The 16,959-nt window shown below is 36.9% G+C and overlaps 1 protein-coding gene across 7 annotated transcripts in view; it reads left to right on the forward strand.

Moving 5' to 3' along the window:
* The first annotated feature begins 1,355 nt into the window (after nucleotides 1-1,355).
* Nucleotides 1,356-16,959, forward strand: part of CFAP20DC (CFAP20 domain containing) — a 65,955-nt gene continuing 50,351 nt past the window's right edge. For 3 of the 7 annotated variants that reach the window (XM_074550488.1, XM_074550489.1, XM_074550490.1), the window contains exons 1-7: nucleotides 1,358-1,631; nucleotides 2,524-2,739; nucleotides 4,240-4,289; nucleotides 4,975-5,061; nucleotides 7,263-7,352; nucleotides 7,819-7,912; nucleotides 9,834-9,906. In XM_074550488.1, coding sequence (XP_074406589.1) covers nucleotides 2,691-2,739; nucleotides 4,240-4,289; nucleotides 4,975-5,061; nucleotides 7,263-7,352; nucleotides 7,819-7,912; nucleotides 9,834-9,906 — 443 coding nt within the window. In that variant the 5' untranslated portion in view covers nucleotides 1,358-1,631; nucleotides 2,524-2,690. Of the gene's footprint in view, nucleotides 1,632-2,523; nucleotides 2,740-4,239; nucleotides 4,290-4,974; nucleotides 5,062-7,262; nucleotides 7,353-7,818; nucleotides 7,913-9,833; nucleotides 9,907-16,959 lie in introns of all 7 variants that reach the window. The other 4 variants (XM_074550495.1, XM_074550491.1, XM_074550492.1 and 1 more) reach the window with 4 other exon arrangements.

A 16,959-nucleotide genomic window follows, 5' to 3' on the forward strand; every position in this document is an offset into this window, starting at 1 on the left:
CCATAATTCCAAAACAGAATATGGAAGAATGTTGTGCTCAGGCTATTGATGGACCAAATTTAATGACACAAGATTCCTTGCCAGTCTTACATTACCTGCAATTTTTGGGTCACAAGATATGAGGTTTTTTCCGTAAATCTGGAAAAAAAAACGGGAAAGAAATTTCCCTGACAGTATGCCTAAAACCAGTTTCCAGTGGCAGCTGGCAAAGGGTATTTGGGCAGCCCAGTTTTGCCCCCAGCAGGCAGGTAGCTCTTTACACCTTACACTCACAGATGGCTGCTTCATACAACATTTCGAATTTAGGTTCTTCAGCCCAAATCTCAGTTTTTAACCAGAATTTCCAAACTACTCAGGCCTTAGCATAACTGCTGTCAGAAAGGGTGCAGGGTTTTTAGATACAGTGCTATGTGTAATTAATTTCAAAATTACTTCAGGTTAAACTGTATGTAATGAACTATGTAGTTTGTTTCTGTTGGCTAAAGGACTCCACAATGTTTTTTTAACCTTTCTTTTCCTATCATCATCTCTCTTATGTCCTTGTTCCATTAACTGTTTTCATTGAATAACCCGTAGCTCTGCTTTAGTATTATTGTTTTCCTTATCTCCAATACCTAAGAACTCTAATCAGTGTAATCCAGTGTATGATAAAACAACATTGGATTTCTTTGAAAATCCTAAGGTAAAATGAGAAAGCTAAAACTGATTTAACTCATTCCCTTCCTTGGAAAAATCAGGATGGTACCTTCAGGATGAAAAGCGAGGGAGGTGAGCACAGCAGGTCCCATCAGGTCTCAGCCGTTCAGTTCAGGTTTTTCATTATGCCATGATGGGTTACAAGGTTCTTAATAATTGCTCTTCACAGAAACATTAAGACACACTGAGGAAGAAAATGGTATGCCAGTACTTTTTTGTGAAAAGGGTACAAAGTTTCATGAAGAAATGCTGTGATCAAAAAAAGCAGTCACTTCAAGGGAAGATCTTCTTTGACTAATATTTCATTATAAAACCCCAGATCAAATTGGTTCCCCATAACCTTGTTCCCAGAGGTTTTTGAAGCCATCGGGAGGTGTTTGCTTGTACTTGTCAGTGATGTTAAACTAATGGGGCTGTCCTTCTCGCTTCCCTCTCACAGGGAAAAATGCCAGACGTGCGAGGCCGCTGTAAATCCTTGAAAACCAAGAACTTTGATGTGGCTGCTGTAGCTCGCCCTTCATCCCTCTCAAAAAAAAAAAAAAAAAAAAAAAAAAAAACCCAAACAAATATTAAAAAAAAAAAAAAAACTAAATAAAACAAAAGAGAAAAAAGAATTAAAATTGGGAATGCAGCCTTAAAGGGGAAAGGGAAAATATGTTTCATAAGTTGACATGTCAACGACATTTGCACTGGGTGACACGGCGTCATTTCCCACACGCTTGGGGGCACCTATGAGGGGCCAGCACAGGCTCTGCGACAGCCTCGGCCATTTGTGAGTGGCTGGTGCGGGACCGGGGACCGCGGGCCCGCAGCCCCCACGGGCCACCGGCACCCCGCACCCCGGAGCCGCCGCCGCCGTCCCCGAGCCGGTACCGGCCCTCAGGGGCCGCGCCGCCCGCGCCGCCATCTTCAACGGCCCCGCCGCCCTCACCCAGGTGAGACCCGGCGGGGACAGAGCGGCCCCGACCCCAGTCCCGATCCTGACCCCGATCCCCGATCACCGTTCCGATCGCAGCCCCGGCTCCGGCGGAGGGGCGGGGGAGCCCCGGCCGTGCCGCTGTAGCTGCGCAGCCAAGGGGGAGCCGCAGGTGTCGCGGTCTTGTGTCCAAGCGTTTTGCGGTCCAGTTTTTATAAAGCGAAAGACTCGGGTTTGAGTTATTTTTCCCCTTAATTCTGCGCGTTGTGCATAAAAGCTTCGCCCGCTGGAGCGCCAGTAGGCTTGCAATAGCTTATTAATGGTCTTTCTGCTCATTTATTATGGTAACTTGTGTTTTGAGAAAATATATGGTGGTGTTACAAACTCAGCTTTAAATATTTAATATGTGGAATTCATTTGTCTGGGAGATACTAAAACCCTTCATCAGTGATGAACTGCTCTCCCTGGCGTGTCCCAGGCACCATAAATCAGCTCTGGCTTTGGGCCCATGATGGTGAGTTATATGTATGAACAGGCTTGGGTCTGAGCCTGTGTGCCCTGCCAAAAATAGTGTATTCGTGTCATTTTTCAATGCAAATTACTAGTATGTGCAAATTCACTTTGTTTTGCTTCGCAGATATGACTTTGGAATAAAAAAATCTCAAATAAACATTACTTTGCCAGCACTGGGATATTGATCAGAAGCTTGTATTCTTATACTTGTGTAAATAGTGCCTTTTAAGATAAGGGACTAACCATGACTATGAAGGGTTTTAGGTCTGTGTCAGTCTGTCCATCCCTGTCAGTCCTGGATTTAGAGCAGTGCTTAGTACTAATTAGATTAAGAAAGCATGAAGGTCTGTTTGCATTTGCTTTTTGTGAAATACTCTTTTTGCTTGTCAATTTCAAAGGACCAATTGTTGGAATCCGGGACTACATAAACACCAAATATTATTGAAATATACATGAGAATCTGTCACAGGATGGAGATATTTTTGCAGAGTCCTGAGTGGCTTGGGTGAATGGAAGGAATAAGGGGCCCTTTGGATTCTGCTACTTTATTGTTGATGTAAGAAGCATGGTGAAACCAGTGATCAAAGCCACTGCACAAACCAAGACATCACAAGGTAAATTCGGATATGAATCTATTCAAAGATAAATATCTTTTGATGTTGCTTAACTTTATAAATTGCATTCTTGATTATTTGATTATTGACTGGTATGTTAGACCTGTGTTTCTAGTTGGACAGACATACATGGTTCATGGTTCAGGGCACTAAAAGAATAATTTTGATCTGTGACTGAAAAATGAAAAAGCTACTAATCTATGGCATTCTGCAAAGATGTCGTGAAAGTCCTATTTATTTGATAACTATGCAAAAAATTGAGAACTTATATTTCAAATTGCTGTTGATTTTTTTAAAGTCTCTCTGGATTTTAAGTACTCTTGAATTTTAGACTTTCTAGAGGGACTGGGAAGAGGAAAGGTGGAAAGAGGAAAAATACCACAACTATCAATTTTCCAGACTGTTCTCTCTTTTAAGAATAGCTTACTATAATTAAGGACAATAATACTTGATGCATAATGGAAGCACTTTTTAATGTTACTTCAGTAAGTACGTGACAAATATGTCATTCACTTAATGGTTTTAGTGGCCACCAATCTTAATAGCAAAGGTAATTTCTAGTCTTCATTTGTAGTAATGAAATTTAGTAAGTTATAATTAAGCAATATGGGAGCAAAGATGTGTTGCAGTGTCACTTGCAGTATTTTTCCTGCCTGAATGAAAAACAAACTGACATTTCGCTGATTTCACAGAGGTGTTTACAATGGTTAGCTCTGTAGCTGAATGACTTGTCCAAACACAAATGCTTGTAAACTTTGGGTTTACAAGTTTACCTTCCACTGAAGGTAGGAAGAGTCACCTGGTTATGAATTTGATCAAAATACTAATTACAAGTTTTGATAGGCCTGTTACAAATGCTGAGGGTTTTAAATTTCATTTTCCTTATAATAAAAAAAAATTTAAACAAACTAATATTTCTGGCAACAGCATGGGATAAATTTACAATATCTGATTGTTTTTCCATTTTTATTTTTTTTACAAACAACTTTAAGATTTAATTGTTGCTGATTAAAATAAATGTGGATAAGTATCAATAGATTTCATCATGTTTTCATAAATGAATGATTATTTACTTTTTCAAATAGAATGGTGCCCTAATCCTTTAGATGGATTCATTCTTCATGAACTCATGCATATTGTCACTGAATTTCTAGTTCATTTGTAGTCATATATGTTTTCATAATTTTTTTTTAACTTTGTTACTTTTTGGTTGTCAGAGCTGAACTGTTCATTATGAGAAGCTGTATTTATAATCACCTGGTCAGCATATTGTTTCTATTTGTAAAAAACTGGTTGCAGTCTGGAATAATATCCAGTAGTTAAAAATAAGTTAATTCTTAAGTTGTTTGTACCAAAACTGAACATGAACAGAAGAGAGTATATCAAATAAAAGTGAGACAGAGTCTTGTGAAAGGGTTCTTGTGTGAGTTAAGGAGCACTTCCAGTTCTCAGTGAAGGTGCTTCTTGTCTCTTGTGGCTGATTTCTCCCTGTCTTTGCAGTGACAGCTTCCTTTTGTGTTCAGGGTCTCTTCACTTTCTGTGGATGCCAGGTGAGCCCCCTGACACTCAGTGTGATCAAAGAGGGACATCCAGTGTCAGTCCTATTCCCTTTCCACTGTTCCAATCCTGTGACATCTCTTAATTCACAGTGACTTGAGCAGCCCCCAGATAACTGAAGTGCTTGGTTTGAGTCTTACAGTAATCACCCTCAAAGAAGAGTGCTGAATGTGAAAGAAGATAACTTGTCTCACAAGTCTCTGCCAAATACCTCTAGATGGAGAGATTTCTGTTGCAGCTGTTCCATGTTTCTACTTTTCTATATTGAGTGTTAAGCTCCTCTTAAATGGATTCTAAAGTTTTCCAGTGGGCATTTGAGAACAAAGAACAATAAAAAAATGTGTCAAAGATGATTTTTAAGCATTTTTAAAGAATGAGAAGGTCTTCATTGATAAAAAATAAGGATTGACATAAAATTACTTGTTCTACTTGAAATATAAGAAAAGGCAGCCCTGAGTACTTGATGCACAAAGAGAATGTTTTCCAAGACAGTGTCAGTGTCAATATTAATATTGTTTTGGTGCTAATTCTTTTGCAGTAGCACTCTGATGCAGTTGATACACATATCTACTCAGAAAAGTACTTTATAATAGTGTTCACATATTTTAAAATATGGCTGGAGTGTCATTATAGGATTTTTTTCATGTCAAATCTTACATAAAGTTGTTTGTTTTTCAGCATAGCTTGCAAGTGTCTTTACTGACTGAGAAGCTAAAATTATTTTCTGCCTATGAAAGTTGGAAAATGTTCAGAAACCACTATCAGGTAAAACAGAAATAATTCTACTTTTTACCCATTTTCATTTCATCTCTGAGAGAGCTCAATTAAAATAGCTTATCCTGAGATACAAAAAGTCCAGCTACAGGAGTGTTTTGGAGTGTTTCATAATTCAGTATTTTTGGAGAAGTGTTATGAAGAAGCGGGTACCTGCTGATGCTGTCAGGTCTAGAATGGGCGCAACATGAGTTTATCAATGGCTTTTGTTCTTTACCCTTGTGGGCCAGGGAAGGCACATCTGCTTCCATGCAGTCATGGAAGGAGTGCCAGCTCCTAAAGTATAGTCAGAAAAGGGGGTTGGTTTATTCCCTTGGTCCAGCACCAGCCTGTGACAACAGCAGTCACATTATTTGGAGCTTCATTATCCCTTTTACTCCTTCCTGGTCTCTTTCCACCACACTTTGCCCTCCTTTTCTCTGCCCCAGTCCCATCCCAAAAGAACAGCCCACTCCAACTACATTTTCCCCACTGGTCCCAAATATTTTACTTCTGTACCCAAAATTGATATTTCTGATTGCTGTTCTGGAGGCTATCTAAGCTTTCCATGGAATATCTGATGCCTAGCTGCCACTGGCTTTGCAGGATTGTGCTCCCAAAGGTGCCCCATACTCCCCTCCAGTTGATTCTGGAGTTTGTGGTTTCTTGCCTAACTTCACTGGGGCCCCTTGTGAGACCTAACAATCCCCCACAGCACCAAGTAACTTTTGTCAGCAAAAGAAGCATCACTGTTTGCTTGACATTTTCTCTTGTCATGTCTGGTATTTTTCCATGTCCTGTTCAGTTTAACCTCAAATCAGGGCCAATTCAAGGGCTGTGCTATTAACAAAATGTATTTGTAAAGATGGAAGAAAAAGCCACTTGTTTAAGATTTGCTGCAAGCACATACAGCTTGACAGTTAAAAATCTTTTAATTTTTGTAGTCCTTAAATAAATCAGGTAATTTGGAAGTTGGTAATATACCATGTTAAAAAAATTCATCCATTAAAAGTTTAAAAAATATTTTGAGTGCAGTTTATGGAATGCCATTTTGAATTTCCTTAGAATTTACTAAGTCCAGTCACTGGATCAGCCATGTGGCTGGAGCTGCCAGATGTGCAGGGGCAGAGGAAAATACCTAATTCATATACAGTGCAGAGTTGATGTTCTCTGAAAAACTAATCTGAGGAGCATTTCTTTTGCTTGCCCCTCTTGCTCATTCTGACTTGCAGGCAATTGCTTGGGCAGCTGAGCATAAAGAGAATTGGGGAGTGCAGGCAACTGGAAATGAGAAGGGAATGGCAAAGTTGTAATGATTTATTAGGTCAACCATGCTGCTGAAAAATGCTTAGCAAACTGTAGGCTCAGTGCATAAGATGTCACAAAAAATGCAACATGAAATGACAAAAATCTAGAGGTGAGTATTTCCCTAAGCAGAGGTGATGAAGCCAACCTCCCCAAGAGCCTGTGTTGGGATTCCTTGAGGTCCAGTAGGCACATGCTCTGTGTCAGGAGTTTTCACCTGACAGGGACATCCATAATAATCTTTTTCCAGTAGTAATTCTCTGTTCCCTCATGAAGGCTGTAGCCCTTTTCATGGTGATACTGCCTGGAACAGATCTACTCCCAGGCTGCTTAAGTTGGCTCAGAAAAGTTAGTAAGTTTTTGTTAGGTCAAATCAGGTTGAAATTTGGTAACTAGTAGAAAAGTTACTGCAAAATATATAGGCAGAGCCATTCACATATGTAGACAAATGGTGTAAACTTCATTTCCTTTGGAGATCAGATAAAACATCCAATCTGCATCACCTTTTATTTTTTAGTAGCATGTTTTAAAACTCACTTCATTTGGCAAATTGTGGAAATGAATCTTATCCAAATATAAATTAGTCATCTCTTGCATGGTTTTTGAATGTCTACAATAATTTTGCTTTTTAGAGAATGACATAATAAATAAAATAATTTTAAAATACTCCATGGTATTCCTTCAATTTTGTCTTCTAATCCTCTAGTAAAGCCAAATATTGACTACATGAATTGATATGTTATAGTAGTCTAGAAGCTGTTATTTATATTCTGCTGTCTGACTGATCAGCAGTACTGACTGTGGTAACAACATGATACAGAGGGATTCTTAGGTTCTCATCTTGACCTTTGATAATTTAGCGCTGAGCATTTGACTAGATGATGTATCCTCAAACCATTTTATCATAGGGGGGCAAGTTTGTTGAAATATTCAGTGCTCAAGGCAACAACCCAGGAGCAAAATGGAAGATTTTTGGCAACCCATCAGCTATATCAAAAGTAAGTTTTTAAAGAAATCTATAAAACCTAGAGTAGAAACCAGAAAAATGTGAATGAAGCTTAAAATTAGAAGGTAATGAGGGCTTTGACCTGACAGTGAAGTTGTCACTTGCAGTTCTATCATTTTGGCAGACTAAATGACTACTTAAATTACTTCTGTATGCCCGCTTGCAGACTGAGTTGGTCACAGTGTAATTTTACAGTTTAAATATTTAGAAAGTAATTTTGGCACTCTGGTAACCAGTGAATTGAGCTTTGCTCACTGACTCGTGAATCCTGTTTGTCAGCAATATTTGTTCATAAAACACACAAGTTAAGGACATATTTTTGTGGATTATATTTTTGCCATCAAATGTGAGCCAGTCATACTTGCAGTGCCATCTGCATTTTCTGATATGTTACTAGCATGGCTGGTTGACAGGAGGAGAGTTGTCAAGATGTTTATATTTGTTGTTCCTTTCTGTAGGAATACGACAAAGAACTAAAAGGCTTTGTTTTTGTACTTGAAGGAAACAGTCTAATCAACAAAATGAAGCTACCAAGGGAAACCAAACAAACTTGTGAGTATCAAAGAATTCACTGTCTGTGATGCTGTTCTGATTATTACATCAATCTTATATTGAAATGCTAAACATTGTTCTCCCTTAGTTCAGACATAATTCAGCATGGAAAAGTTTTTTAACTTTTTAGCAGGTCAGTGACAAATAAGTAAATCTTACAGAAATGCCATGTAAGTGCTGTAAGGAAGATCTAACATGTCCTGGTGCTGCCACGGTCACTTTGTACCTGATCCTGCTACAGACCAATGTCTGATAAATAACCTCTGAGTCCATTCAGCAGTTAATAAAGTCGGTAATTCTACTGGCATTAATGAATGGAAACTAGGTTCTTGTCCCCTTTCTTAGTTTACTTTTTAAAGAATTTTTGGTTTTGTGTGAAATAAGCACTAGTGATACAAGAAATTTATACCCCAATTTCCTCTGTGTTTATGTAATCAGTGTTTAAGAGTACTGTGGAATGTTTTCCCAGGATGTCTGTTGCACCACAATAATCCAGAATCCAAGCAGTCTGCAATACAGACTTCTGCAATACAGAAGTCATCATAAACTCCATGAGAGGGTGCTGTACCTTGTAAGGCTTGTAGGAGTGACTTGAGGTGGCTTAGAATTAACTGCTTGCTTTTGAAGAAAAACTGAGATGATGATTTTAAACAAATGGTATGGGAATCTTCCAGTGTACTTCTAATATAAGACATCATTTTTTTTCCAAAAACCACAACCCCCCGCCCCCGCCAAAAAAAACCACATTTTTTTGAGCTGATGAGCTCTGTAAGGTCTTTAAGTTTAGTTTGATTTTCATGAAAGAAATTAGCAGTTATCTTCATTAAAATTACTATTAATGCAATGTATATTTTTGAGCAACCAAACTAATTTATTTTCAATGGTGCAACAAACTAATATAGCAAACAGTGAACAATTAAAAGAAAAACAGTTGCTAACTGTTGCTAAATATTAAAATGAGGATTAAGAATTTATTGTGTGGGTAATCACTGCTAAAAACAGTTTGGTTTTAAATTTACTGTAGCTAATGCTGCAATACTGCAGTCAGGTTTCCATCTGTTACCAGTGTGTTTCCTTCTGTCTTGGTCTCTTCCTCTCTTGAGGTGTATGTACCACTAGTATTTCATTAATCGAGTATATGGTCTCCCAGTTGCACTGGAACTTTGTGTACTCTTCCAAAATAAAAGCTACTATATATGCAAATCTAATTTGAAGTTTTAAGGTGTCATTTGGCCCTCAAAAGAAGAAAGTTCTGATGTGCCATTCTTTAGAGGAGGAGCCAGTGTTGCTGTTCAGGCTGTTCAGGCTTGTGAAGTCAATGAAAAGCAGCCTGTGTCATCCCTGATGGAATATCTGGAAAACAGCATATGGTTCAATTCAGACAGCTTTGTACTGTTTTCCCTTGATAGAAAGCTACCTGAATCTTTTTGTTTGCTCCCTCAGTCAAACTCGTTTGTTATTATTCTAAAAATCAGAAGCCTCCACTGAGAGGCATTGTCATGATCTGAATTGCATTCTTACCCAAGAGTTTTGTTGAAGTTGCTTAGCAGGGTGTAAATTGTCACCAACATGAGTGCAAGTTTAACGCCACCATAAGATAATCTTGAAAGGACAGTATTACTTCATTTTAAAATTCTTATGGGATATTTATTGTCTTCATGCTCTTGGAGCACAAAAATTGTAAGCTAAAAGGTTCCTTTTGCTTTCATGAGAATTCCACCAAAGCCACAGATGGACTTTTAAAACAATACTTTTATTGCAGTTTGAATTGGATTTCTTCAGGTTTTTCTCGTGTTCATATGTTGTGTGAACCTTGGGAAATAGTGTTGTAGGAGCATAGCATATGGTACAAAATGGAAATGCTGGATGGTGAAATATGCATCTGCATGCAAACAGCTTTTTTTTTTTTTCCTGTTTCTAGTGGGACTGGTGCAGCAATATCTGACACTTCAGATTTTTGTGCCATTGGGAAAAGACTTCGCCACTGAGTTACTGTAAGATGCGTAAAATTTCTTTGAATACTTAAAGTGAATTCTTGATTGAGGTCATTTATTGTGGTGGCATATTTTGCATTAAAGCATGGTGACTTGTCATGTCAATAAAAAGTAATTAAGCTAATGAGATCATTATTTCTTAGATGTTTTAAATACTGACATTCCTTTGAAGACAGAACAAACTCCAAAAAATCCTGAATGAAGATGATGAAAAATCCGAAGAAATGGAGCACAAATTTGTCAAACATATGAAAATACTGATGCATGAGGACTGCCTGAAAATTCATGAGAGTTATTCATTAGTCATAAGAGAGGGCCCTTTGGTCCAGGGCAAAAAGAAATGAATATTCTAATAACTGGAGGATAAAAACACAACCAAACAAATGCTAAAAAGCTAGAAAAACAAATGGAGTACTCGATTGGTATAATTTGTTCCACACTGTGAAGAAAGAGAGATACAGCAGGAACAGACATTTTATTAGTTAGGTGTGAAATGATTTAATAGAGTTTTAAACTTGGGCAGTTGTCAGGCTTTGGACAACATTTCTCCCTTAGTGACACCATCTGTTTATACTATATATAAACAGCACAACTCACTCAGCTTTGTAGCCCATAGAATATCTGAGATTGGACTAAGAAAAGAAATCTTGGGCCATTAGAAGCCCTGCAAGCAAAGATGGGTTGAATGATATCAATTAAATTAGCAATTAAATAGTGTAAAGTGAAAGAAGGATTTTATTTTTGTTTGACTTTCTGTAAGTTTGCATTTAAAGGGAAAAACAAACAGGATATGTCATGCAACAGAGGCCAAACATCAAGTACCAATTCAAAACCAAGATTTGTTTCTCATGTTCATTGTGTAGGCAGGGGCAGAGATTCAATGACCGGTGCAGGAACTCAGATTTTTTTTGTAGTGTCATTTTCAGTTTGATTCTTTTGGGTATTTGCCACCTTCTTAACCAGAACCTCTTTTCTACTTCTACTAATTTCATTTTTCTCATTGCTTGCTTTTCTTGATAAAAATATTTTCTGTCACCTCTCCCACCCGTATTTACCTTTTCTCTTTTCAACTTATATTTAGACTTTACATTTTTTAATATTTTCTTTCTATTTCCTGTTCCCATATTTACTGTTTCTCTCTTATAAAAGCAAATATATGTTTCTATTATATTCTTAGATACTTTTATAGATTTATATATGTATTGCATTTTCTATATATATATTTTATGTAACATATACTATATTGCTATATAATGCATATAATGTAAACCATATTAACTGTATTTTCTCTGGAGCTCCAGTTACTTTGAATGAAGGTGTTTATGTCTTAAAAGTCCAATATCAGTTGTTCCCCACGGACTGCAGCTGTATTAAAAAGTTAATAAAAGTTCTTTAAAAACAGTTTTAATACTGAGTTTTGTATTTGAAATCAGCTGTAACTTACTTGTACCCATAAAGTCCTTCAATACTTGCAGAACAGACAATTCATTATTTTATCCTAGCAGACTTTAGATAATCCAGTAAATAATAAATACAAGTCCTTCTTGCCATGTGACTTCTGTGCAGTTCCCTTCTTTCCAGATGTTCTGAAAGCAATCTCTTGCTTGTTTGCAGACAGAGTGTTGATGGTGCTGTTGCTTTCTGAAGTTTAATGTTCAAAGGTGGTTTCTTACACAACCTGACTACTTAGTGCTGAATCTTTCAGCAGCTTCAAGTAAAATTGATAGCATGCCAAGCTATGAAATTTACTTTGTGTAAAAATCACTGACAAGTTTTGTAATAGCTGGGCATGAAGCTTTATGTTGCATTTCTTGCTCTCCCATTCTGCAGAGAGATGGAAATAGGAATTTAGTTTGAGCCTCATCTTCTTTTGCATTCTGTTCAGTGATTGATTTGGTCAGCAAACAAGAATTTCTTCAAGACCATCCATCACTGCTGGCATCAGCAGAGCTAAACTTTCTAACTTGCTGCTGTCAACCAGTCATTTGAGATTCCTGCCATAAATACTGAAATGTGCAAACCATATATTAGCTGGTTTATCTTTTCTTCAGAAGAAATCTTAATAGAATTTTAGATACTTTTTAATGTGGCATGATTAGATGAATACCACCACATTAAAGTCAATGTATTGATCTGTGTAAAAATGTGTAAAATAGATAGTGGATGAAAAATTTGATGAAGCATAATGAAATCACAACTGAGGTAGAGAGAATATAATTTATGCAGCTTCTTTGGAGCAAATAATAGCAAAGCTATTAGTAATGCTGAACATAGCTGTCTGCTGCAAATGCAGTAGCCAGTTGTTAAATCTTCAGTGTTATGGATTTTGCTACTTTTCTGAAAAAGCAAAGGTAACTCAATGTTTGAAAAAATATTTGCATGTAAAAGAAAACAGCATCTGGCTTGTGTTGTCATTTTTGCTTTAATTCCCAATACATGGACATGTGGGTGTTAGTACTTCTGCTTGGCATTTTGACAAGCACTCAAACATTTATTCTTAAAAAACTGTAATGCCAGTCATGGTCACACTTTGTTTCTGATATGGTTTTTCTTAGTGTTTGGTATCACATGAAATTAGCACATCTTGTAATGGAAAGTTTTACAGCAAATGAGTAGAGCAGCTGGTGTGCAGAAACAAACCTTGAAATTGTACCATAGTATCAAAAACAAAAAAAAAAAGAAAATAGAAGGAAACAAAAAGAGCAGACTGGTCTACTCTAAGAAAAAGGATGAGATACTCAATTCCTGATTAGGTACTGAAATGTTTTGTGGTCTTGTATGAGTCCCTGTGTATTGTTCAATCTTTTTTTCCCCAGTTCAGGCATGGTTCTTACTGATCCATTGCTGCAGCTCTGAAGTCACACTGTCTCTCTCACTGATGCCTAATTCCTGCTGCTTCAAACTTGTTTAAATCTTGGCATGGTAAACAGCTGTAAATCACATGTGGCACAACTTGTATCTGGGGAGGTCTGAGTTCTGTGAAGAGCTCCCCTCAGCTCTGCCATGAAAAGCTGCAGAGCAAACATGCCCATTGTCAGTGAGAGCTGCAGCTGCCCCCAAGCCCAGAGGTGGTGCCCAGTATTAAAGTGCTGTGGGGCTCTGCTGTGCTGCCCCTTCCTGGAATCACTCAGTTCCACATGGACCATCTTTCCAGCCAGAATGTGCTGAGGATTCACGTGATTGCTCATTCACTCTAATGTTACCTATGTTTCTTAATTTCTTAATTCTTCCTGGTGTTCCAACCTCAACCTTTCAACCTTTGCTCAGCTGGCAAAGCACTTATCAACAGGTTGGCTCAGTTACTATCCCACTGTTCAAAGTCAAATTAGCTTTGCTTGCCACTAGCCTTAGCCAACTCCAGAAGGCATAAGTTCTTGTTATATTCTGAATTAATGCAAACTCTGTGAATTTCAAACTCTGGAACATACCTGATAAGTTTTCTGTTGAAGCTAGTTATGTATGAAGGAATCTGTAGGGAAAAAGGGGTTAAAAAATCTCTTCATTCCTGAAGTAGTTGTGCTTGCTGATAAGAAATCTTATTGCAAGGCCTGTGAACAGTACAGTGGAATATATATTTTGATACAATATTTCCTGTTTTCAAACATTTGTTTCTATAAATATAAGCTTATTACTTTGAGATTTTTAATAACCACAACATAATAGGTTTTACAAGTATAGCTAATTTATTCATAGATACCATAACAGTTTGAATTTATGTGAATTGGATGCTATCATAATCAGTCATCATTTTAGCTTTGCTGACAGAGATATCATAAATTATTCATGTTAACGTAAACACCCAGCATGTTTTCAGATACAGAACAATATGAATCTTGGTTAGTCTTGTAAAACTTAGACCAATCTCTTAAAATTCAAAGCAGGACATAGATGCTAATTCTATCATGTACATCTGATATTAATGGAAGATTTTAGATAGAGAATGAAGGTAAACTTTATTGAATAGATTTAGCTGAGAGATTATTTGAAATTCTGGTATTTAGTAGCATGAGACATGTTCCTTGATTATTTTGTGAAGCAGGAGTGAAATACAGAAATATTCTTAGAAGTATTAGGGTATGCTGAATTTCTTAATTCACAACGGAGATTATAACTCATATATTTGAAAATTAAAAAATTTTAATAACTCTCCCAGTCATCACATCTTCTAGAACTTTAGATGGAAGCACTAATAAGTACTAAAGTATTATTTTGGTTGGGAGAGGTCAGGATTCACCATTTCTTCATAACTGCTCATATTTTGAAAGATTTTCATTTTAACAACCAGATTTGATGATTCTTGTTTCGTGCCTGCCACTTGTGTTACTCCCTTTTTATGGATACTGGTTAAGAGCACTTTGTGGGGTTTTTTCCTTAATGCTCTCCAGAAAAACACACTATCAACAGGAAATTCCAGTATACAGTACAACTTGTTCTCTAGGTCTGGGTGACATACCAGTCTTCCACATCTCTTATTTTGTAGAGATTTGATGATTTCCAATGTAACTACTTCTGTTTTTATGAGGTAGGATACATTTTTCTGGATTGCAGATCAGGCAGCCACTTCAGTAATGTAGTATCTCCTACAAGACCAATTTACAAGTAGCATGTAAAATAAAATGTATGTGAAGTACAGGGTGCCTCTGAATAATGAAATTTGAGAATCTGAAAGCATGGCAAATCAGCTGACAATTGGTATTACTTTGGTTTTTGTCTTTGAAATGGAGGTGATGATGATGATGTGACCATGTAATGTTTAGGAAGCACATGTGCCTTTATGGAGAAAATAGCACTACAGTTGTTAAGTACTAATGTACTAATAGTGAAGCATTAGCAGAGAGTTCTCTCTGGATTTTGACCAAGATACAAAGAGATTTCTGTTAGTATTAAATTGCATGGGAGCTTAGCAACATCGATGAAATACCTGCTTTTATGTTTGGTAAACTTCCAGGTTACATCATTTATAAAGAGAAAACCACTTTCATTTGAAGACCAAGTGATCCTGACAAATGAAGCATCCCTTCAATAGTTCACTATTGTTTTTTCCTAAGTTCATTTTTAGCCTTGAATTGAACATTAACAAATGGTTATAAATTATTATCCATTTATCCATAGAGAAGCAAAGTGAATAGGCAATCTGGGCAGATGAATCTATCTGTGCTCTTGGGTAGTTGCTGCCATTCACTTGCAATCTCACTATAGTTACCATTGTGAGCAAAATAGTCAATCAAATTTGAAGATGTAAAATAAAATTGAAAATTGAATTGGAAGGTAATTTTACTTTCAAATGGCTTGCAAATGTAGATGTTAAGTGTGAAATGAATGCAGTTAATGACCATAGCTGGAAGAGTTATGCACCTGCTGATCACAGGAATATTATTATAAATGAGGTTGATTTTCTTGTTGACCACCTCATTTTTCTCAACATGGTCTCATTACTTTTCTATCACATCTGACCCTTAGATATAAATACTCAAGCACAGACATAATAAAAATACATTAACTCCCATATAGATTTTTTAAATTCATCTTTGAAAATCAAGATGTGTGCTGCAGATGCTTCTTGCGATTGTAGGTTTAACATAAGTTCTACTCTTGGATAGCAGGAAAAAAAGTTGTGTGCCACCAAAAGTACTCTGGACTCATTTTGTAACTAAGAGATCTGATGTTCTAGCTCCCATTGTCTGAATTATTTCGGAAAAGAGTTTCTCCAGACCCTTTCTTTATTTTTATTTTCCAATAAGCAGTGTAATTGAAAAGTCTGAAAGTTACACTAACTCTTAATTATCTTCCTTCTCCTGGGAAATAAATTATTTTATAAAATTTTAAGGCCATTTTCTTTTTTTTTTAATTTACCTGTTAGAATGTTTCATCTACTTCTGCCTGTGAAATACAAGTATTTTTATTATTTTAAATGTATTTACAAAAATAAATTACACTTCTTTAGGAGTGATTATATCTGAGCATCTGAGGTTTGCCCCTTCCTTATGGCACATCTGTTCTCATAAAAAGTCTTACTTGAGACTTATATGGCAGAGTCTGATATAAATGTGTCTTTTGATCAAAACAGATGTGTTCAGTGTTACATTCTGGAATGTAACTGAGTTGTAAATTTACCAATGGCCCTTCTATAAGCAAGGTTCTTATTTTTTCTTCATGAGGGAGAGAGATAAACCTATTCATATAGGAAAAAATAATAAAATTTAAACATATTGAACTGATAGTATAGAGTGAACTTAGGTTTATTGCCAGTTGTTTGGAAATATGCATGACTTAATTCTAGGCTCTATTGCTCTGTTATAGCCTCATTTAAAGCACCATTCTCTCTTTAGAATTATGCAGTTTGAGGTTCAGCAGGGATGGTGTTTTTGTTTCTCAGTACTCAGGTTATTGCAGCTGCCTGGTTGCTCAGCACAATTGCTCAGCTCTAAATGCAACCAGGAAATCCAGGGAGCTTCAAGCAACCATTGCTCCACTGCTTTGGACTTCTTTGCTGCACTGAATTTTAGCACTTCTGAACATCCAAGATTTAGAGTGAAGAGTTTCTGGAAACTAGATTCATAGGTTTTTCACCAAAGGCTTTATGGGAAGTAAAGTGAGGCTGGAATTATGCCTTAATCAAAGGATTGGCCATGTGGCCCATTTGTTGGTGATCTTCATGGAATTATTTCACATCTTCAAAAGTAATATCAAGCCCAGGCACCAGCACTGTAAGACACTTGGAAGTGTTCTGATGAAATCACTTTTCAAGGACTTGATATAATTTGTCCATTCATAAAAACATTTGCAGCTGATTTCAGAATCTCTCATGTCAAACAATACCAATAGTGAGGATATAATAGTTTTTTCTTGGCACAGCAGTGGGATTTCTGCTTTTCAAGTGCATGTGATTTATAAAAGGAACTGCCAGTCTTTAAAAATGAAACAGATAATGAGTCTTCCACTTTGTTTTCATTTGCCCACCCATGTTATGAGGATGAACAGATTAAAGGTCAGGTTATCTGCAAGGGAGAAGAAAGAATCCGCAAGTTCTGCAAAGCTGGTGAACAGTTTGCT

This window comes from Zonotrichia albicollis, chromosome 12 (genome assembly GCF_047830755.1).
Source record: "Zonotrichia albicollis isolate bZonAlb1 chromosome 12, bZonAlb1.hap1, whole genome shotgun sequence".
NCBI classification, from domain to species: domain Eukaryota; kingdom Metazoa; phylum Chordata; class Aves; order Passeriformes; family Passerellidae; genus Zonotrichia; species Zonotrichia albicollis.